The 22,613-nt window shown below is 58.6% G+C and overlaps 2 protein-coding genes across 7 annotated transcripts in view; both read right to left on the reverse strand.

Moving 5' to 3' along the window:
- PHRF1 (PHD and ring finger domains 1) overlaps positions 1 to 11,998 on the reverse strand; it is a 29,652-nt gene extending 17,654 nt beyond the window's left edge. For 4 of the 5 annotated variants that reach the window (XM_045770654.2, XM_045770656.2, XM_045770655.2 and 1 more), the window contains exons 1-6: positions 11,888 to 11,998; positions 11,431 to 11,541; positions 7,949 to 8,064; positions 7,564 to 7,671; positions 2,784 to 3,010; positions 321 to 404 (exon numbers count right to left, since the gene is read on the reverse strand). In XM_045770654.2, the coding sequence (XP_045626610.1) occupies positions 321 to 404; positions 2,784 to 3,010; positions 7,564 to 7,671; positions 7,949 to 8,042 (513 nt within the window). In that variant the 5' untranslated portion in view covers positions 8,043 to 8,064; positions 11,431 to 11,541; positions 11,888 to 11,998. The remainder of the gene's footprint in view (positions 1 to 320; positions 405 to 2,783; positions 3,011 to 7,563; positions 7,672 to 7,948; positions 8,065 to 11,430; positions 11,542 to 11,887) is intronic. The other variant, XM_045770657.2, reaches the window with a different exon arrangement.
- An 8,097-nt stretch (positions 11,999 to 20,095) lies between these two features.
- On the reverse strand, positions 20,096 to 22,611 carry RASSF7 (Ras association domain family member 7). 2 transcript variants are annotated; one of them, XM_045770701.2, is made up of 6 exons: positions 22,492 to 22,611; positions 21,693 to 21,823; positions 20,791 to 21,503; positions 20,533 to 20,661; positions 20,376 to 20,457; positions 20,096 to 20,293 (listed from the first exon to the last, which is right to left on the reverse strand). In XM_045770701.2, exons 2-6 carry the CDS (start codon positions 21,814 to 21,816, stop codon positions 20,262 to 20,264), a joined length of 1,080 nt encoding a protein of 359 aa, XP_045626657.2. In that variant the 5' UTR covers positions 21,817 to 21,823; positions 22,492 to 22,611; the 3' UTR covers positions 20,096 to 20,261. The 2 variants fall into 2 exon arrangements, with proteins under 2 accessions (XP_045626657.2, XP_087711316.1); XM_087855190.1 differs by lacking the exon at positions 20,533 to 20,661.
- Positions 22,612 to 22,613: the final 2 nt, after the last annotated feature.

Below are 22,613 nucleotides of genomic sequence, written 5' to 3' on the forward strand. Positions count from 1 at the left end.
CCCCATGGCCGTTGTGGCGGAAGAGGAGAGAAGCTGTGAGATGTTGAAAAGGCACGAGGGAGCGGGGAGGAGGAAGTCTGAGAAACTGCCACCATCTGCCTTCCCACCCAGAGCCCTCGGACGAGGCAGCACCCCCACCGACTGGCTTCACAGCTTCACGCAGCAGATGTTTTAGTGGATTTCTAAAAAGCACTTAACCTATGTTTACTCACTTCAGGAAAACGGATCAACCTCTGAAAGCACATTCTCCCATTAGACAGGGACCAATGTAACAAGGCATGGGGGGGGGGGGGGTTCTCGACCAAAGCATCTACACTTACCTTCTTCAGAATTTTACCACCAAACCGGGCTCGAATACAAATACATTTAAATATAGTTCGATCGACCGGACAGGAATTGGCATTCTGTAAGAAACAAAAATTGTATCAGGATCCCGTAGGATCATTTTCACCATGAACACCACACTCAGAATAAAGAACTCCCTCGGAAGTCAAAACTCCACTGTGCGCTGGTCATCGCATCTCTGCTGAACACTCCCTCCGATCCGAGAGGGACAGGGGCTCCCACCCTCCCCGGTCTCTGGTCTGACCTTCCGGCACCTGTGCTGCTGTCTCATGGTGGAACCACACTCCCAACTACTTCTGCTCGCGCTGCCCTCGTGTAAATCCTCATGGCTGCTCCCACATGGAGTTAAGAGTCCTTCCCTGTCCTGACAGATGCCCTGCATTTTCTTCCGAAGGCTTCTGATCTTGAATCCAGGTGGTGCTGTGTGGTGTCGTGAGCTGGGCCCTCTCTCTCCATCTCTCACACTCATCTATGGCGAGCCCCACTCCCTTTCCTGTGAGATGCTACCTGCTGTCCGCTGCGTGTGGCCTGCCCTTCAAGCCCCACCACACTCCCGGGGCCTGGTCTCCATTCCCGGAGCAATTCCGGCGTAGTCGCTATCATCTTATAAATCCTAATATACAGTAGGTGACTTCTCCCTTTCTCAAAGGGACCGTCAATTCTTGGTATTTGCTTTCCCCCTCCATGAATTTCACGCCTGTAGGGCTCTGGAAGCTCCAGGCAGGACGGGTGAACTGGTAGCACCACGGCCATCTCTCTGAGCTGGGACGCCCCTTCCAGAAAGTGCTCTGTCTTCACTCAGTCTCAACTGTTTTAGAAAAGCTCTTTAAAGGTCTCACATGTCTTTTTTATGACTTACTTCTGAGTATAACTTTTCATCTTTGTTAATCCTGTGCCCAGCAATCTTGCCGAGCTTCATATTCTGACAGTTCACTTGTAAAACACCTACGTTGACAACCTTGTTATTTGCAAAGAATACCTTTTCCTACATGACGCTTCTACCTTTATTTTCACTTCCACTATCCAGTATGATACCAACAAGACAACGAGCACCTTGTCATAGTCCTCAATTTACAAGGCTTTACTTGGCAAAAAAATCTAAACCTTGGGGCGCCTGGGTGGCTCAGTCGTTAAGCGTCTGCCTTCGGCTCAGGGCATGATCCCGGCGTTCCGGGATCGAGCCCCATGTCAGGCTCCTCTGCTAGGAGCCTGCTTCTTCCTCTCCCACTCCCCTGCTGTGTTCCCTCTCTCGCTGGCTGTCTGTCAAATAAATGAATAAAATCTAAAAAAAAAAAAAAAAAAATCTAAACCTTAATCTAACCTGTGCCACCAATCCAGGGCCATGCGACGGAAGTGCCAGGGGCAGGGGAGCCCTCAAACCACACCACAGCGAGGCAGCAGACGTGTGGCCACGAGGGCCGCATGAACGCGGCTGAGGCCCAAACAAACTTCCAAGCTCTCTGGGAAAAAGGGGAGCAGGCCTGGGGCTAGGGCCTATGGGGTTACTGTGAACCTCGCTGGGGGAGGTGGTGGTGTGGAGGTCCACTGCCTCCACACAGCGTCTGTGTTGGTGAAGTTCCAGGCTGGGCAGAGAGCAGACTAACAGTGCCTGACGACGGTGACAAGCAGGAGGTGGGGGCACACATCACCCCTCCTGTCCTCTTCTATGTCTTTGAAATTTTTCACAATAAGAAGTTTAAAAAGTAGGAAGGGGGTTATTGCTTCTCAAGTTCACCATGAGGGGCGCCCGGGTGGCTCAGCTGGTGAAGCGTCTGCCTTCGGCTCAGGTCATGATCTCAGGGTCCTGGGATTGAGCTCCATATCGGGCTCTCTGCTCAGCAGGAAGCTTGCTTCTCCCTCTCCTCCCCACTTATGCTGTCTCTTTCTCAAATAAATAAATAAATAAATAAATAAATAAATAAATAAAATCTTTTAAAAAAATTAAATGAAGTTCATCGGGAAATGTACCGTGTATTTCTGATAAATTCCCTTCATCTGTTTTAACGCTGGCTCCCTTCACTGCTGGTCGTCACGACTCAGTGCCCAGTTGAATCTCGTGCTCCCATCTATGAGATGATTCCATCCAGTGGGGCCACAGCACACCGGGCTGACTCTGCCAGCCATAGATTGCCCCTAGGTCATTTAGGGTTTCTGCAGACAGGTTCCCCAAGGGATACTGACCCAGAAATAAACCCCCTCTCTCCTGCCTCCTCATCCCATGCTCCACGAGCACATCACCCCACAGTGAGCTTTACTGGCAACCCCACGAGCCAAGAGCACACCAATCAAAGCAAAGACCAGGCTAGGACCCAACCTTACGGCCTCAATTTCTACTGTAGATCAGAGAGCACCACCTGGCAACTGACAGGGTCACTTATAAACGGAGAGAGGTCATCCCAAAGGAAGGAAGAACCCCAGAGAGAAGCCGCCTCCCTCACCTTGGACCATTCGACAATACAATCCAGGCAGAAATAATGGGCACAGTTCTCCGGTGTCCCCACAGCCTGGTCCCTGAAGGTGTTGAGACAAATCGGGCAGCTCTCGGAATCATCATCAGAATTAAATGCGCCATTGGCTTCCAACTTCCCCTGAGCGTCTACCACGGCCACTAATGCCTCCATGCCCTCTTCTCCTCTTCCTCCTTCTTCTTCAGAATCTTCAGAACCTTGAAAAAGAAGAAACGCAACTTTGTGAGCTGGAGCACTGGAAGCAAGCAGGCTACAGCCGCGCTCAGGAAGGCGTGTTTCCAAATCCCACACTGCAGAGACAGACACCTTTCCCGCAGCCCTGCCAGCACACCCATCACTGGGCACCTCACCTGAAGCGGCTCCCAAGCTAAGAGGACAGGACACCGGCTGAGCGGCCACGCCAGCTCTGCAAACCTCTACCTTGGTGCAGACTCCGAACCCCACCACCAGGCCAGCTCCCGGGGGCCCGTCCCCACCTGACATGTGCCCCGAACCCCACCATCCGGCCAGCTCCCGGGGCCCGTCCCCACCTGACACGTGCCCCGAACCCCGCCATCCGGCCAGCTCCCGGGGGCCCATCCCCACCTGACACGTGCCCCGAACCCCGCCATCCGGCCAGCTCCTGGGGCCCGTCCCCACCTGACACGTGCCCCGAAACCCGCCATCTGGCCAGCTCCCGGGGGCTGTCCCCACCTGACACGTGCCCCGAACCCCGCCATCAGGCCAGCTCCCGGGGCCCGTCCCCACCTGACACGTGCCCCTCATCAGCACAGCAGCATCCAGATCGTGACACCCCCCCCCCCCCGGCAAAACCCTCCTCAAAACAAGGTGTTAACAAACCAACTGCTGCCAAGTGAGACCTTCCTTATAGGTCTATTGTTCTTTCTTTGGGGATGTAGGGACCATGGATTCCTAACTAGGCACTTTGGCTGTAACAGTTGTGCTCAATTTCTGAGAGATTCTGGGGCTGGGGCCTGACCAGCAGAAAAGGAGACGCTTTCAGTCCAACATAGCAGCTGATGCGTGCATTTCGTCTTCTCTCCCTCCCAAAATCCACCAGAGATTCAAATTCACCTGCACCAGAGGTGTGGCAGGCAGCATCCTCACACGGCCCCAGGACACCACGCCATCGAACCCCTCCCAGGGTGGACGGAACCAGGGCCTCACCTAGGAACCTGCTGCTGCCTCAGGGCCCAGGGAAGGACCCCCTGTTGGCCTAACCTAATCAGGTGCGCCCTTGAAAAGCCGTTTCCCCCGCTGGTTGCAGAGAATGAAGTCAGGGGATGTGTGCCCGCAGGCGTGGAAGCAAGCTGGGGGTGTGAACTGTCCATCAAGGGGGCAGCCTCTAGTAGCTGAGGACAGTCCCCGGCCAACAGCCAGCCAGAAGCCAAGACTTCAGCCCTACTCCCTCAAGGCTCTGAATTCTGCCAACAAGCAGTGCTGTTAGAGGAGGACCCCAAGCCTCAGATGGGCACCACGGTCCCGTGACCCCTGATCAGCGAGTGAGACTGGAGCAAAGGCCAGCAACCCACACCTGGACTGCTAACCCTGGAAACACTGAGATTATGAGCACACTGCTCTGAGCTGCTGTGTCTGTGACAGTTCGTTACACAGCAAGAAAAAAAACTAAGGAAATTGGTATGCAAAAATTTTGGAAAAGGGCAGATGAGAAATGAGAAAGGGCTTTTCTCAGCTTTCCTCCTTTGTGATGTGCCACGTGAGCGGAATAGGCTGAAACCAGGTGATCAGATTCTCCCTGTGGAACTCTGAAAGGCAAAGAACTGGCCATCTGAGAGCCACGAGACCCTTGTGCAGCACCTGGGCACACCAAGCAATGGCCCTGAAGTCTCTGAGGGACAGTGACCAGCAGTGACGGGAGTGGTGAAGACCTGTGCAGGTGCGGAGGCCCTGAGCCATCTACCTCCATCTACCCCTCAGGGGCTGCTGGCAATGGTCCCGACTCAACAAGGGATCACAGTGAGGAATGTGCAGACGAGTGCACTGGCCTGGCTTGGCCGCAGGCCTGAAATCCCCAGTACAGATGAGTGCAGGGTCCCCAAGAAGAGCACGGCCTATGCTCGAGCCAGAGATGGGGGTGCCTTGGGGCTGCACCCTGCACGGGCCACTGTGACTCACGGTTCCACGTCCATCACAGCTCCCTGTGGAGCAGTACATGCTTGGCCTGGAGAGCTGGGCTAAAACCACAGATCAGAGCCCTAAGTTCTCAGTTTTTGTGGTAAGACTTAAACAGATAATATATTTTCTTAAAGATTTTTTAAAAAAGATCTTATTTATTTGTCAGAAAAAGAGAAAGCACAAGCAGCAGGAGCAGCAGGAGTGCAGGAGGCAGAGGGAGAAGCAGACTCCCCGCTGAGCAAGGAGCCCGATTTGGGACTTGATCCCAGGACCCTGAGATGGTGACCTGAGCCAAAGGCAGAGGCTCAACCGAATGAGCTACTCAGGTGCCCCAATAATATGTATTTTTAAAGATTTATTTATATGAGGGGCGCCTGGATGGCTCAGATGGTTAAGTGTCTGCCTTCAGCTCAGGTCGTGATCCCAGGGTTCTGGGATCGAGCCCCACGTCAGGCTCCCAGCTCAGCAGGGAGGCTGCTTCTCTCTCTGCCTCTCTCCCCTGCTCATGCTCTCTCTCTCTCTCTCTCAAATGAATAAATAAAATCTTAAAAAAAGAAAAAAGATTTATTTATTTGATAGGGAGAGAGAGCGTGCATGCGTACATGTTTGTGCAAGCAGGGGGAGGGGCAGAGGGAGACAGAGAGGGGAGAGGAGGAAAGAGAGAGAATCTCAAGCAGACTCCTCGCTAAGTGTGAAGCCTGACATGGGGCTCAATCTCAGGACCCTGAGTTCATGACCTGAGCTGAAATCAAGGTTGGACAGTCAACTGACTGAGCCACCCAGGTGCCCCTTAAGTAGATAATACTTAAAGTTGGAAATTCAGTAAACTGTAATCAAGCAAGCAATTTTCAAGGATAAATACTAGGGCAAGAAAGGCAACAAGTAGAAAGAGCTGTTCTGGGAAGGGCCAGGCCTGTAGGGATACAGGAAATGCACTTTCAGAAGGACTCCCTTCTCAAGGTCTGACTACACTTCCCACCTGCTAAGAAGAGTCAGCCACCTTTCAAAGGCTGGTGTGGAAGGAACAAAGGGCATTCGATTAAGCTGACAGGCTAGGCTAACAGGCCCTCCCTTCCTGCAGCACCTCCCCACCTGCAGGCCCTGCACCTGCATTTCCTTCCCTCCTGGGCACTCAGCTCTGTGCGACATCTCTTTACAGCAGCACTCTGTCTGCTAATTCCAGGCCACCTCCTCCTGTCCTTCACATCACAGCTTAGACAAGGCTCTCTGGAAGCTTCTCCTCACCACGCCATGTCCACAGAAGCACTCTTCTGGCAATGCCCCTACACACCCACTCTGGCCATGTATCACCCTTGTCATAACTGCTTCTTTATGCCACTGTCTTTGCAGCTAAGTGGTGAGCTCAGGAACAGCAGGAACCCCAGCTGAGCTGGCTTCTGTACTCCTCCAGGCCCCACCCCGATTCTTTGGCATCCAGCAGGCCCTCAAACCTTTGCTTATGGGACGAACCAATGTCTTCTTCCTTCAGCCCTGCCAATGTCAAGTGTCTGTGCCCGAGACCTGCTTCGGGTAAGCCCAACGCCCCACCTCAAGGGGGGGACAAGCAGAACTATATTCGTGACCTGCAAACTCAGGACAGAATTTCATGTCCCTGTGTACAGGATTCAAAATCTAGCTGTGGACAAGTATGTCACCAATACACACGAAGTTGCAACTCACATCTGCTCAGGCCACTGCAGTCCTGCTCACATTCTAACACTGGTAACCACAACAGCCTGAGAGACTGTGATACAAAGATCATGTTATTTGCTTTAGGACCATGCCTCTCCCTACCTGATGACTGTGCCAGAAGGAAAGCAGCTGTGAGCCAAACTTCCAAAGTCCAGCACCCTATCAGCAGAGGGCCAAGAGTGCCCTCCCTCTGTGGAAGGTGACCACAGCTGATCTCGGACAGGGTTACCCCACCTGGGGACCTTGGAGGCCATGCAGCAGACAGGGAGGCTAGAAGGGACAGGGAAGGAGGTGCTGTGAGCCCAACCAGAGCCCCTTACGGCAACATTCTCTGTACAGAAGTTCAAGGGCACAGATGTCAACCAGCGTAAACGTGCTGGGAATTCCTTAATAAAGTCACTTCCTGCACTTGCCAATTCTCTCAGGGGCTCTGGTCAGAAGAATGAGAGGAAGCCATGAATGGCTCCACCGACCTGGCCTGTTGAGTCCTGGCCTCAGGCCCCAGCAAACCTCAGCTCATGCTACACCTGCCCTGTACCCGGTGTGTGCGTGCGAGCGTGCGTGCACACGCAGGGAGCACGAGTCACCAAGAGCCCTCTGCTCACTGTGCCAGGAAATCCACTCTGCCACGCTCACCCTGGAAAGACCCCAGTTCATGCTGCTCCACACGCTCAGTCATTTTAACCTTTAATGAAGTTGTGTTGTCAAACTGAACTGTGAAACAAAGGATTACAACAGAAGCGAGCCACTGCCCCAGCGGAAGGTGAGGTCTGCCGGCAGGGGAGCCTCTCCCCAGCTCCTCACAGCCCTCGGCTGGCCAGTGGGGTCAAGGCATCAACTCCACCCACAGTGTTTTATAAACAGCGGTCCCCGCCACGACGAAAGGAAACACAGGTGGCCGCTCAAATGGCAGGATTCTCACCGGATTGGTCCTCCGGGCCCCCATCCGCGTCCTCTCCGTCGGTGCTGTAGCTGCGCTCGCTGCCCGTGTCGTCCTCAGAGCCGCCACTGGTGCCATCACTGCTTTCTTCTAAAGCAAAAGAGGTGGAAACACAGGCCCCGAGAAAGTCACAACCAAGGCAGCAAAGAGTGAGGGCTGTTTCACTGATGCACAGAGGTGCTCAGAAGCGCCTGCCAAAGGGACTACGAGTGGCTGCCCAGATGGGGACGGAGAAGTTGGGCTGGGTGGGGACAGAAGTAGGGAAAGCGGACTCCGCACATGAGGTGGCCTTGCTGCTTCTGAGAGGTGCAAGCCGCAAACACTTGTTCCTTCACTTCTGGGTGGAAGGGGTGGGAGGCTGGCTCACCAGCATTGCTGGCCAGGGCAGCGGGGCTGAGTCTCGGGTGTCCATCTGGCCCTGGGCTTCGGTCCACAAGCTCGTCCAGGCTGTCGTCATCCATCGCTGGACATTGGCGTTCAGCTCTGCAATAAACCAGAGTCAAAAAGTTCCCAACCGTCCTGGGATGCAACACTCCCCTCCTGAAAGCCCAACAGTCACTCGCTATACAGCACGACCTAGTGACGTGTTCATCCGTAAGACAGGGAAGCCAAGCCATGAGACAGAATACAAACAAAGCAACTCAAACCACAAAGCTGTGCATACGTAGGAGAAAAGACACTGGTTCCCATCCACAGAGCAACGTTCAAAGTCAAATCTCAATTTATAATGAACCTAACTTAGCTTCAGTCTGGCAACGTTTTGTTACATCAGACACCTGTAATACCTTAACACTCCTGAGGAACCCTGACACCAGGCACGGGTGAACTGGCTTATCACAAGCTGAGGAAAGCAGAGATTTCAACATAGCTGGGTGGGAGGTGTCAGAAGGGCCCAGATGGCTAACAGGACCCTCTCCCTGCACTCTCCTGCCATGTCACTCTCAGCCACCTCTGCTCAGCAGGTCACCACTGGGAGGCCACGTGTTAGCTGAGGCTGCTCCGACCTCACCCTAAGTGCACCCACGGGGCGCAGAGGTCGGGCTCACCTCTCAGCCACCGCGTCCACCCTGATTTCCAAGTGGGGACACCTATCCTACCTACTCTGTCCTGCCACTACAAGGACAACACAGAAGACCTAGACAGATGACCTCACAAATGTAGCAAAACAATCTACCTCCTTTGCCAGACCTCCAACTTTGGACCCCAAATAAGAGGTCCTTTCTCAACAATGCGACCTCATTTCCCAGGTGACTGTCAGAGAAAACACTTCTTAGAGAGAGCCCTTCAGTAACTCACCAAGACAGGACGAAGAAAACCCTCCCTGGGGTACAGTGTGCTTTGGGCCAAGTCCACTTTCCATGGTCAGAGGAAAGGGATCACACAAAAGACAAGAAGGCAGAGGGGCAAGGCAAGAACCGGGTAAGGAGGGCTTGGCCAGGTGAGGCTGTCTTTGGGGATCCCACAGGCAGGCGTCTCCCCCATGGGCCGTGCGCCACTACCAAGAGCCTCACCTGGCAACCAGAGGAGGGCTATCACCACCACCTCTGTACGGATGCTCCCAGAAAACAGTCTCCTGGTGGGGCTAAGGCCAGATTCAGATTCTGGAGCGCCTAACTGCCCTTACACAGCCCCAGATTCTAGGATGAGGTTTCCTAAAATAGTGAGGGCATGTTAATTTGATGAAACTATCAACTGGCTCATATTGCTTCTACCTAGAAACAGTACACTAAGAGGTGCTTTTGTAGAATTATTCACCCCCTAGGCCACCACCTTCCTTCTACTTAGTGTTCTATGGTTAAGAAAATGAGCCATGGTCCCACTCAACTAAGGGTCTGCACCCTCACTGCTTGGTGACTCAGCAACACAGCAGGGACCCAGCTGTACCGCAACTCCTGGCCATGACTCCTGCTGGAGGCATACAGACCACAGGAAGTGACAGGGCCACGGCCCTTCCAGGAGGATGACACCTCTCCTGTGGGGTCAGGGAAGAGGACCTAGAACTCTCTGGCCATTGTCATCACCATTCCCACAACTGGACTCCACAAAGTCATCCTGGGACACCTGGTCTAATACCTACTCTGGCCCCAAAGTGTTCAGCACATTTCCTGCCCTATAGGGAGGTAAATACCTTTTCAGGTTGGCCCCTGAAAAACATGGGTTTGAACAGCACAAGTCCACTTGCACCTGCAAGTTTTCGGACAAATACAGCACTATAAATGTGTTTTCCTTCCTTAACGATTTTCTTAGTAGTATTTTCCCCTTCAGCTTACTTTAGTAGAAGAAACACGCGTTCATCAACTTTACATTATTGGTAAAGCTTCCATTCAACAATACACTCTCAGCAATAAAGTCTTTGCGGAGTCAAAAGTTATACATGGATTTTCCACTGCATGGGGATCGGCGCCCCTAATCCCCGCGTTGTTCAAGGGTTGACTGTACTAACACACATAAACCTACCAGGGAACACTTCAGACACCAGAAAACGTAACCCCCGGAGGCCACCTAAGAGATGACAGAGCACAGCTGAGGGCAGTTTCTGGGGTGCAAATTCTTACCTTGATGATGTGTTACACAAGCACAAGGTCCAAAGTCTGCACAAACAGCCCCTGGCTTCTCCCTGGTGCACTAAGACCCAGGCCCACCTGTAACGGGCAGTGGCAGGGCCTACCTCCGAGGGCTGTCAGAAGGTCAACAAGGCCACAACTTTTGGCACACAGGGGCTTGCCAGAAATACCTGCCCAGGAATGGGGCTGAACTCACGAGTCCCGGTGACCATGGAGTTAAGCCCCGTGGGTCCTGTGCTCCTCCACCACAGCTGGTGAGGACAGCAGAAGAGTGTCAACTACGAGGCTGAACATCGTCCGTTCCGACATCATCACACGACAGTTAACTGCTGGCAAAGAACCCAGGTAGCCTCTGAAAGTACTTCCCAGAGCAAACACGTGGGCAAATACCAAGGAAGAGGCACAACCAGAGACCCCTGGCAGCCCTTTCCCTGCAAGGAACACTGCAGTCAGAACTCTGCGTTAACGGGGGCCCCACCAGTAGCCCCAGCTCAGACATGCCTGCCCACACTCACCATCCCTACTTCTGCCAGAATGTTCCAGACCACAGGCAACGCTGGTGGTGCTCTGTGGCTCGCCTGCCCTACCTCTAGATTTAGGGAGCTGAGAGAAAATAATTCCTCTCTTTTCAAATACAAGGACCCAAAGCACCTACGATTCCAACCGTTACTAAGGAAGCCAAAGAACTGCTGGTGGTAACTGGCACGGGCCCTGAGCAAACATGCCAGGTCCAACATTTCACACCCGGCCAGAACTGTCATTCTTTACTCCACGTTTGCCACGAAGCACAGGAGACCTGAAAACTGTAAACTGCAATGGAAGTGAAAAAGTAGGGCCAACAAGGTCTCTGCAAGGCTGATATGGACACCAAGAGTCCATACTGGGGGGCTGCAGAGAGGCCCAAAGCCAAGCTCACCCCATCAGAGCCTTGCCACTGGCCTGGTGCAGAGAATGCACTGGAAGGCGCCAGCCACGGTTATTCTGACTCAACATTGTCCTAAGAACAAACCCTCGCCGAGGTCCTGGGAGACCTCACCTCAGCCTCAGGTTCTAACCACACGACCCCTAGCTAGAATGAGGCTCCCAAGCAGATTACCACATGCTCCCCACAGAAACAACAGCCGTAGATAGTCTTCTAAATTGACAAGGTGTAACACGAGCACGGCTAAAAAGAGCGTGGAGCAAGAGTCTGGGGCTCTGCGCTCAGCAGCTGTGCGCCCCTGGCAAGTCGCGCAGCCTTTCCCCGGCTCCGATGCATTCACGTGCAGAACAGGAAGGACAATACCTACTCCGGGGGCTTGTTGTGAAGACTACGTGAGCTAATAGGAAACCATCCCGTGAACCGCTCGGGCTGCCGAACGTAGACGAAGCCGCTGGCTGCAGTGACGACCAGGAGCTAGAAACGAGTTGGCACAGGGTCACACCTCGCTCACACCGAGGAGGGCAACAGCGTGGGCTGGGGGGGGGTGTCCAGAGGACGAGGCAGGGGGGCCCCCCGCGGCTGGGGACAGGCAGCGGCCACCCCGGAAACCCGCCTGTGGCCCGAAGGGGCTCCCGGCCTGGGCGCGGGCCCTCCCCGCCGCCCGTCCGCCCGCCCGCGCTCCCCACCGCCCGCCCGGAGCCAGCGCGGCGCAGGCCTCGCCCCGCGGGGCAGGCCGCAGACAAAGCGCGCGGCGCTCGGGGACGGCCCTCGCGCCAGGGCGCGGCCGGGACTCCGAGGCCGCCGCGGGCCCCGCACGTACCCGAGAACCTTGCGTCCCTCCCGCCGCTCCCGGGCGCTCGCCGCCGCCGCCCGAGCGCCAGCCTCGACTAGGCCGCCGCCGCCGCCGCCGCCGCCGCCGCTGCCACCGCGCGCTCCCCGACCCGGAAGTGCACGGAGCCGGCTTCCGGGGCCCTCTCGCCTCGCCCCGCCCGTTGGCTGGAACCACTGGGACCAGGGCGGGAAAGAAGGGCCTGAGGTGGCGGAAGGCGCCGCTCGCCGTGGCCGGGGGCCTTTAGGCTTCGCAAACCCTGCTTCATGCTGGCCCACCGCCCAGGAAGACCAGTGTCTGGAAGAACTTGTGGTGTCTAGGCGCCCGCCAGTGGGCTGTTCTGGGTCAGCCCTCCCCCGCAGGGAGTTGGTACAGTCCGAGCCCCCGCCCTCTGCCCAGGGCGAATGGAAGCGGCCCTCCCGCGCACCTGAGACCCCGCCCTCAGATCTGGCCCCACCCCACGCCCGTAGACACGCCCCTACCCTTCTGCCCCGCCCCCACGCGGTGGCCCGGCCCTCCCCGGTGTGGGGCACGCCCCCAGCCCCCCGGGCGCTTGTAGCTCGGGCCACCGCAGCCTCGTGGCGCTCTGGGCCCGAGCAGCTCCGCGCCCCACAGTCGCTCCTGGACCAAACACTGATGGAGTGCTATGTGGGCGGGCTCCTCCAGGTGCTGGGCACAGCGGGAGGAGACCCCAGCCCCGCGTCCCGTCTGGTTCGGACCCCGGAAACCTCCAGCGCTGTGGGTCACCACACCGCGTGGTGTGTGAAAAGCTGACTCGTGCTGAAAGATAAAGCAGGGTAGGGTCCGGGGCTCAGGAGCCTAGGAGGACTGGCAATGACGTGGGGGCCCCCGGAGCGCACCGAGAAGCCGCCGCCGGACCTCGGAAAGGAGGCCAAGCCGAGGTGGCTGGGCCCAGTGCGGGAAGTGGCCAGAGGAGCTAGGGCCACTGGGGGATCTGGAGCCGGGTGACACGTGCTGGCATGCAGGCTCCTCATGGGGCGGCAAGGTGGGAAAAGACTAAAGCAGCAAGAGCAGACACGGGGCGACCCCCGTGCAGGAGCCACCGTGGCTTGGGTCGCATGGGCGCAGCTCAGGTTTGGGAAGCAAGAAACGCCTGGTAGATTCTGAAGAGAGGGGATTTGCTGAGGGATGTGCGAAGCAAACAGGAAGGGAACCCAGGAGAGGGGCTTCTGGAAGCCAGGGAAGGAAGGACCATCAAGCAGGGCCCTGGGTCAAGTGAGGTGGGGGTCACTGTGACCCTGAGGATAGCAGCGTTGGGGGTGGGAGGGCCGCAGGGAGTTTAAAGAGGGTGGGAGAGGAACCGGGCGCACCAACATCTCTTGCAAGTGGTTCTGCTGCAAAAGGAAGGAGTGCAGCCAGCCAAGGGAGGGTTGTTGTTTCTGCTTACCTAAACGGGAGAAAGAACAGCTAGTTTACACACGCTGAAACGGGCTTTGCAGAAACGGAGAAAGGATGGCGCCAGAGATATGAAAGACTCTGAAGCAATTCCTCTCTGTGGGCCACAGGGGTGAGGTCTGGAGGGGGGTGGCTGGTGCAGCACGGTGCCTCTTGGGTGTCCTCCAGGCCAAGTACTTGAACCTGGGCACTTGGGCTCCCAGTGTATCAGTCATGTAACCATGGAGAGCTTCTCGACCTGTCTGTGCCTCAGTGTCCGTGGCTGTAAAATGGAGATTGAGGGCTGGATGTGTGAGTATTGGATGGCACTTCGGGTGGGGTCCAGCATGGTAACTATCCTGCACCAGGCACCTTCCCCTCCCTCTCCCTCTCAGCTTGGAGCTCGGCATGTGCTGGCCCTTCTGTACACACATGCCTACCTGCTGAAGACCGTTAGACAGAAGGATACTACCCAGCAGAGGTTCCCACGTGGGGTAGAGGGGCACCCTGCTGATGCTTCTATGGATTGCACAATCAGCTTATAGCCAACTTGGAGTCCCCTTGGAGAGGGGGCAGCCCTTCCTACCCTCATCTACTGCTGTTCCTGGGGGTTCCTGGAAAATTGTCATAATAAACACATGCACCCAAGATGAGATGTAGAAAAACACTTACTCAGCAGGCATCCTTGGGCAGTGCACAACCACGTCAACCAGTGCTCAGATGTGAGCTGTGCCCCCAGGGAACCGCCCAGAGCTGTTGGTCTGGGCCCAAAATGAATACAGGTGGTACCTCTTGAGAGCATAGACACCTACCACATGTGCCCCCCACATGCTGACATAACTCACCCTCCCACATGCATGTGGACACCTGTATATACCCCCCATCAGTATTGTCACCTCCAGTGCACACCCACTAGCCACCCACCTGCCACCTCTCACTTGCTAGTTCCAGGCAAGGACACAACATGTGTCCCTGCCCCATGCCCCTCATAGACCTGCACTCTGTATCCCTTGCTGCGTTTGGGGGGTGTGCTAGGGCACCCTGTTCTGCACACTTCCCACCCCAGCCCAGGCAGGACATACATGAAGTGCACACTTCTCTCCTGTACAGGAGAGTGGAGCATGACTGGGAGCTACCGTGGTTCTGTCCAGCCCAGGCCAGCCCTTTCCCCAGCCATCAGGCCTGCACACAAACACAGGGCCAGAGCAGGGGCAGGAGACAGGTACGGCTGTGTTCCCTGACTTAGGAAGGCAGGCCTGTTAGTGTCCTGGGCCTGCCTTAACCAATGACCACAGACTGAGTAGCTTAAAACAACAGATGATTCCCTCACAGTCCCAGAAGTTATGAAACTGAAATCCAAGGCAGCTGTGCTCCCTGGGAAATCTGTAGGAACTCCTTTCTGGCCTCTTCCGGTTTTTGGTGCTCCAGGCTTCCTTGGCTTGTGGCCACATCACCCCAAACTTTGCCTCTGTTTTTACGTGGCCTTCCTGTGTGTCTGTATCTCTCATCTGTCTCTTATAAGTATACTTGTCATTGGATTTAGGGCCCACCCAGGTAAACCAGGATGATTTTATCTCAAGACCCTTAATTATAGCTGCAGAGACCCTTTTTCCAAGTAAGGTAACATTCACAGGGTCTAGGCATTAGGATACAGACATCTTTTTGAGGGGACACTATTCGACCCACTACAGAAGGTAATAGATAAGGGGTGCAGGACTGGGGGGCACATCTGGAGGTTGTGCCAGTACTGGCAAGACAGGAACTCAAAGTCACCCTGACTTCTGACTTCTCTCTGTCCCCAAACCCCAGACTTCTTTCCTCCAAACCTCTACCCTGTCCTGCAGGTGTGGACGTCCTCAGGGATCCTGCAGATTTCTAGGGGTTCCTTCCAGACCACATTATCCAGGCTTTGCTGACCCCTCTACTTCTGACCGCCAGCAGAACTGAGCCAGCTCCTTGCTCCTCCGTGCTCTCTCCCCACCCATAGGTGGCTACACCCACAACATCCTGCCTTGATTTTCTATCCCCAGGCTTCAGGCTCCCGATGTCCCAGGCAAGGCAGACGGCTCCCTGGAGCCTCAACACTTAGCCACTCAGGCAATGGTTTTGAAGGAAGAAATGAGATGACCATGATGATGGGAAGGGTTCAGCAGGGTCTGTGCTGGGGTTGTGGCACCTGCTGGGCTCCAGCCCCTACCCACGTGGGATGCAGGGAAGTTACTGGAGGAAGGGAAAACGAGGAACGGGTGGGGTAGAGGGTAGGACGTTCTCCCACAGAAGAACCACCAGGGACCAGGGTGGCTGAGGCTGAGGGCACAGCCCCTGGGCAGTGAGGAGCAGAGGGCTCCTTCGAAGCTGCCTGGAGCCAGGTGAGTAAGGTCCTCTGGGGAGGGCCAGGGTCTGAGGCAGATACAGGAGACTGAGCGAGGCAAGGGAAAGTGGGGAGCTCTGGCTTACTTCGGAAGGGCACAGAGGGCTTATGAGGACCCCTCATAAGAGGAGTGTCAGGAACAAAAGGGGAGCAAGCATCTCTCTGCCCCATTAGGGGTCCGCATGACCCCTGATTCTGCCTCAGGGGTTCCCTTGGCCATGGAGGCGGGGAGGGGAGTGTGAAGGGAAGGGGCCCAGGGCCAAATCTCCCTCGGCTGCCGTCTTGGGGCACCACCCAGGAGTCAATAACTCCAGGTAAACCACCGATGTGCCTGCGCCTTGCGCCGTGTCCCCCCCGGACTCGGACTCCGAGCCTTTCAAGGCGACAGATCCCACCTGAGGACCGCGGGACCCCCGCCCGCCAGCCACAGAGCTCGGCAGAAGCCGCGGGCAGCGCGGGCCCCACGTGCGTCCCGAGGGCGCGGCCGGGCTACGTGCACCCCAGCCCGGCGCGTTCCCGGGAGCTGCGGACCCACCGCGTGGGCGGGGGAGCGCCTCGGGCCGTACCACCCGCCCCGGCCGGCGGGGGAGCCGCCCCGCACAGTAGCAACGCGGCGCCCGCAGGCCCCGCCCGGCAGGTGGCGGCCCCGCCCCGAGGCCGACGTGCGGAAAGGAACGCGCCGGCCGCGCCCGCGAGGGGCCGCGCGGCGGTGGGCGTGGCGACCCGCCCCCATCTCGCGCCCACTGGCTGGGACGCAGCAGGGCGGGCCCGGCCCGGCCTGCCATTGGCTGCGAGACCCGCGTATTTGCATACGGGTCGGGCGCGGGGCGCGGGCCGGGCGCCGGGCGTGGGGCGTTCGGGGGCCGGTCGGGGGCGCCAGGGGCCCACGGCCGCCGCCGAATTTGGGCTGAGAGCCGGCGACGGCCCCGCGCCGCGGTTGCAGGTGACGCGCGAGGGGTCCCAGACCGGCGGGCGGGGGCTCTGGCCGGGCTGGGGCGGTGGGGCTCGGACGCACAAGTTGGAGGGGAAAGAGGGGTCGAGGGTAGGGGACGGCCCCTCCGCCCACCCGGTGGTCCCTCCAGGCGCAGGGCAGCCACTGCCCACCGCACACTGCGCTGCTCCGGACCCACTGTGCGTGTGACAGCGGCTGATCTGTCCCTGGGCAGCGCGACCCCCCCGGCTTCTCTGTGACCCTGCTGTGTCGGGCAGGGGACAGCCAGACCAGGTGGGAGGGCGAGCACCAAGGTGGGGAGAGGCGAGGGCGCCCCTGTGGACCGGGTCTGCCTGTCTGCGCTCCGCAGGGGGGTGGGGAGGAAGGGGAAACGTCGTGGGGCTTCACAGCCCTCCGCACGAGAGGGCTCAGGTTGGGCCAGATGCGCCCTTGGAGGGAACTTTCTTTTTCTTGTGTGTCTCAGGTGCCAGGATGTGCAGACTTGCTGGGACGGTCTTCTGAGTGTTGTTGAGCTGAGGGCAGTCCTGGGCAGGCGCCAGTGTCGTGGTCAGACCCTTGGCCCTCAGGGTCGGAGCCCTACTACCTGCCTCTGGGAACTTTCTTAGGGAAGATGGTGACGGATTGGCTTTTCTATGCATTTCTGCCACTTCAACAAGGCCACTAAAGGAGTCGGAATGCCGAGGACCCACTTGTGGTGCCCAGTGGTGCCCAGCGACATGCCCTCCCAGAGGTGGGGGCACCTGGCAGAGCCCCCAGCTTGTCTGCGGGGCCTACTTTCTCTGCTGGGGTTCTCAATCCGCTGTGAAGTTCTGCTGGTCGGGGAGCATGCCCAGAGCAGCCTCCAGGCCTGCAGGGGCCAGGATGCCTGCAGCAGGCCCTGCCTCCTCTCCCAGACAGTGGGGGTTGATGGCCGGAGCTGGGTCTGCGGTTGTCAGAGCAGCGTGAGGGAGAGGCAACCTTAGTTGAGGCCTTGCCTGGACTTGGGCTCCCCTTTGGAAGGACCCTGTCCTAAAGGTCACTGTGGCGTACTGAGGGTCACACCCAGCAGGCTTGGCAGGGCAGGTTCTGCGGGTGACAGGGAGGCTGTGGGTGGCCTTGGGGTTGAGAACCAGTGCAGTTGATGGGCAGTGGCTTGCTGTGGGTGACCCCCAGTGAGCCCCAGTGTTCTCGGCCAGTGCACAAGAGTTCTTTTTCACTGGGGGTGAGCAGGAACTCTGAGGTCAGGTCCAGTGCCATCCCCAAACACAGCCTGGCCCTGCAGAGACAGTGATGAAGCCTGCCTCTATACTTACAGCAAGCAGGGTCCTGTCTCACCTCGCCTTGGGAGCTGGCCTGACCTGGCTTGGTCCTGCCCTGCCATGGACTGGATGTGTGTGTATGTTGGGGGGGGGGGAGCTGGGCCTCTCCTTAGCTCAGCATAGCTCACATCATTGTTTTCAAAGTGCAGTTTAAAGCTCCAAAGTAAACTTTTCAGCAACTCCAACGTTTGCTTACTGATTTGAAGCCCCTCTGGCGACTTTTGGGGATGTGGGATGTTGTCCACCTGGAACAGCCACAGAGGAGGAAGGTTCTGTCCCCTTTCCCACCCTAGAGCACAGTGGCTACCTGAGGACCCTTCTGAGGCGGAGAGTGGGCTCAGCTTTCTCAGCCAGTAGCAGACCAGGGACAGGTCCCTGGTGATGTCTTCAGAAGCAACAGGGGTTCCCTGAAAACAGAAGCAGGAGACCAGGGGCGTGCGAGCTCTGCCGGCACTGGGACTGCTTCCCTTTGGGGGGGGGGAAGCACAGAGACCAGGAGGGCGTGGGCTCATGCCCAGGCAGCACCTGGCTTTGCCCTGTGCTGGCCAGTGTGCTCGGCTCGGGAGATGACCCTGTGCTGGGGCTCAGAGCAGGTGCACCAGAGGTACAACCAACCCTCCTGAGCACAGGTGAGGGCTGTGGGTGGGGAGCACAGGCCCCTGGACCTGGTGGTGACTGCCCATAGCTCCTGCCCTCCCACCCAGGGCACAACACGATCAGCATTTGCATTCCAGGCTATACCTCATGTGACCGTGCACTTGGCTCTGTCTGGAATGGGCTGCTGTGAGGTAGACCGTGGGCTCAGGTGGGAGCGTAGGTAAGGAGCTGGATAGTGCTGGGGGCTTCAGAGTGAGGAGCCTGGGCCAGAAGTCCCCTGCTGCTGCCTGTCCAGTTGTCCCTCCCTGTCCTGTTCCATCTTGGGCAGGAAGTATCCAGTCCTAGTTACTCCCCCTCCCCCGCAGCTGCTCTTGGTGGTGTTGCCTCTTGGTGGCTTCCCTGCTCCTTGTACTCAGGACTTCATGTCCCCTATGGTCTGCCCCAAAAGAACTGGGGAACACCAGGCCCAGCTCAGGGGCCACTCCAGAAGGCTGAGTCCATCCCGAAGTTGCCGACCCCTAAACTCAGCACAAAGACCCCCATCATCGAGGATGCCTCGGTCTCCTGTTCCCCAGTACCCATGGTTGCACCGAGCCCCTGGGTTCTGACCATCAGAGAGCTCCAATCCAGCTGCAGTGCTCACAGGTGGGACCTGTAGCACCCCGGACCAGCACCAGGACTGCAATTTGGACACACTCTGCCCTAATTTCGAGGCTGCGGGCACAGCAGAGGCTTCACACCCACCTGAGAAGCAGAGGGGGCCTGTTGGAAGGCTGGGCAGCTGCACCCTCATGGGGCCTACAAAGCTCCTTGGTCCTGGCCGACCGGGAGCCTGGGGACCTGCCCCCACAAGCTCTCAGTAAATCTCAGTAAACCTGATAGGCAGGTCTGGCATGTCCTTGAGTCCTCATGTCCAGGAGCCATCCCAGTGGGGTGGCAGTTCCTGCTACTGGTGAGGAGTAGGCCAGAGGAGGGGAACCAGGCAGGAGAGGGGTCCACACAGACACCCAGACCAGGGCTGAGGCTGCCGTAAGGCCCCATACTGTCCAACTCTCGACCCAGGAACCAGGCAGGAGAGAGGTGGATGGGCGCAGCAGTTGGAAACGTGAGACCCTACAAGTCCCAACTTTGGGCCCAACTGACCACTGGTCCCTGGGAGACCCCCTTCTCAAGAGCCCTGGTTGTGGCCAGCCCCAGGTAGCTTGCGGTACTCCCCAGTGACCCTGGCTGGTCTCAAGTTTTAGGGCCCACAGACCCTGTTCGGTATGGCCTCAGGACACACTTAAGCCATTCTGGGCAGTTTATTGAGGTTTCAGGGTGGGGTAGCGGAGGCGGCATGCCAGTGTGTGCACGCAGGCACCAGGAAGGGTACCTCCCACACGCAAGCACACACCCACAGGTAGAGCAGTGTCCACACATCTCCCACCCCCAATAAGGAGCCATGGCCTTTGGGGCGTAGCAAATTCTGAGCTGGTCATGCCCCCCTGCTTCTCCAGGGGGTTTGGCAGACTTGGCAAGGACTAGGGCAAGTGTCCTCAGCCTCCCCTTGCCCCCCAGAGCGGAAACCCCAGGGCTCTGAGGTGTTCTGTCTCAGGCCCAGGGCACCAGGGCTCCCCACTGCACGGGGGAATGAATCCTCTGCGACCGCCAACTCTCCGTTGTCCAGGTCGGGCTGGCCTTGGCTGCCCTCGCTCGTGTCATTGGAGCCCAGGGCTGGGCTGGCAGTGGACATCCATTCTGGGCCAAGAGCTGCTACCTCCAGGAGTTCTGCCTCATTGGGGCAACTGTGGGGAGGGCACAGGCTGAAGGGACTGAGGAGGCCCCAGGAAGACCGTGTCCCACCCAAAGTGGGGAAGACAGACGTACTCTCTGGGCTCAGGCCGGACACTAGAGCAGGATTCTGAGGGGTTCTCGTGAGGGGCTCTTCTCTGGCTGGAGGCAGAAGATCCTATGGGGAGAGTAGGTCAGCTTGGAGCTGGCCAGGCCTCCCACCCACCCAGCCTCCCTGCAGAGCCACTCTGACCTGTGTGCTGAGGGGGCCCCTGTCTGGCCGAGGGGTTGGTGGCAGTGCAGCCCCCGTCTGCTGGATGAACTGCTGCAGGTTACACTGACGGAGCTCCCGGTTCAGCTCCTCAAGTTCCTGGGCTTGGGCCTGGGGCACATGGAGCCCTCAGGGGACACAGCCACAGAGCTCCATGGCCTCATGCTCTCCCCTGAGACCAACCCCCAAATCTGCCCACATTGGGGACATCAGCAGGGGCTTGGGGGCCTGTGGGCTTACCTGCAGGGCGTGCTCAGCGGCCTCCAGGGCCCTGCTCACCAGGGCCAGGCTGCCTTGCACCTCTGCACTCTGCCGTTCCTGGGCAGCCAGGTCCTGGCGCAGGCGTTCAGTTGCAGATGCTGTGGGTGAGGGGGGCCCAGGGGCCTCTGAGGCCAGATGTAGTTCAGCCTCCAGGGCACGGGCCTGGGCATCCAGGGCCTGTAGCCGGGCGGCGTGCTCGGCAGTGGCTGCGCTCAGGGCTTGCAGGCGTGCCTGCCCCTCACGCTCCCGTGCCTGCTCCCGCCGCAGCTCCTGCTCCCAGAAGGCCTCCTGACCCAGCTCCACGGCGTTCCTTCGCACCCTTCGCTCCAGGCCCTGCAGGTCTGCACAGGAGCCTGGGATTGGTGCTACGGGGGCCACAGGCTCAGGCAGCGCAGGGCTGGGGGCCAGCCCGGGGCACCCCAGGCTGAAGGTCAGTGCTCTGTGCTGCTCGTGGCCCACGGCTTGCCGTGGCTTCGGGGGGAGGCTGGCACGGACTGGGCAGCGCTCAGGAGGTGGGCAGCTGTCTGAGGAAGGCCTCCCAGCGAGGCTGGGCCCTGTCCGCCTCAGGACAAACTGGACATCACTGGCAAACTGTCCACAGGTAGCCTGGGCACCCACTGGACACTCCTGGGGCAGCAGCTGCCGTTCCTTTTCCCTGAGACGCTGCACGAGCACAAAGCGGCCCGTCTGGCCTGGGGTAGAAGGAGACAGGTCAGCCTGTGCCCGCGCCCCCCCACCCCCCGCCATCCACCTGGCTTGAGAAGTTAGGGGAGGGCAAGAGGGATCAGCAGCCAGCTCCACCCTCGCTGGGGGAAGGGGCCCGAGGACCAGGCCCCACCGCAGGTGCACCTGCTAGGCCATCTCTGCCTGAAAGGACTCACCTATTGCTTGGGCTAGTGCGATGACCACTTCCTGACAGGTGGTTTGCTCAGAGACCCCACAGACCACGCGCTGTATGCCATCCACCCACACCTTCAGCTCCATCGCTGCTAGCCCAGAGAGCATTCCTGTCCTTCAGGGAGGACAAAGGCCACAGGGTCAGGCCCTGCCTGGCCCCACCACAGCCCGGCCCCTCCTCTCCTCACCCCCAGAAGTGGCTCAGGGCTACTGCCCGCCCCTCCCCCCACATCAGTCCTGCTCTCCCGTGCCTGGCCCCACACGTACCATACATTGTTGGGGTGGAGGTAGTCAAGACCAGCCCTCCCAATGGGTAATCAGTGCGTCCTCCAGGAGCACTGTGCAGCTCCCCCACTTCCCAGCCTCCTCTCGCCCCACTCCCGGAACAAGGCGAATCATTAACCAGATGCAGAACTTCCTGCCTCCCCAGTCACCTGGCTCGAAGGGCACTGCCCCTCCCACGGGACGCCGTCCTCAGGCACCCAAGGGCGCCCTCACGAAAACACGGCTTCCCGCTACCATGGGAACGCCCCCTCCCCCGCGACTCAGACCTCGGCCCTTTGGAGCTACGGAACCGCGCCTGGGCGACCCTCGCCAGCGCGGGCAGCCCACTTCTCGCTCCCGCCAGCCGCTGCGCTCGCCCCCCAGGCCGCCGTCGCTCCCGCGGAGCCGCTGCAGGTGCGGCGCGGCCCCCACGGCGGCCCAGCTCGCGTCCCTCCATCGGAGTTTCCGCCCGAGGCCGCGCCCCGCACGCAGGAGGACCTGGGACCCTGCGCGGCTCACCTGGGCGCTCGCTGGCCTCCGGGACCCAGACTCGAACTGGCTGCTGCCCGGCGCCCGGCGCCGCCGCAACCTGCCGCCCCCAGCGCAGCAGGCGAGCCCCGGCTCGCCACTCCATTGGCCCG

Source organism: Ursus americanus, chromosome 24 (genome assembly GCF_024610735.1).
Source record: "Ursus americanus isolate L20-20 chromosome 24, mUrsAme1.1.p, whole genome shotgun sequence".
Taxonomy (NCBI): domain Eukaryota; kingdom Metazoa; phylum Chordata; class Mammalia; order Carnivora; family Ursidae; genus Ursus; species Ursus americanus.

What these genes read in the sequence shown, in the direction of transcription:
- RASSF7 (XM_045770701.2), bottom strand. Translation starts at nt 21,816, where the DNA reads ATGCTCTCTGGGCTAGCAGCGATGGAGCTGAAGGTGTGGGTGGATGGC. An exon ending in CCGCTGAGCACGCCCTGCAG is followed by an intron (nt 20,662 to 20,790) that starts GTAAGCCCACAG and finishes CATGTGCCCCAG; the next exon opens with GCCCAAGCCCAGGAACTTGA. An exon ending in GTCCGGCCTGAGCCCAGAGA is followed by an intron (nt 20,294 to 20,375) that starts GTACGTCTGTCT and finishes CCCTCCCCACAG; the next exon opens with TTGCCCCAATGAGGCAGAAC.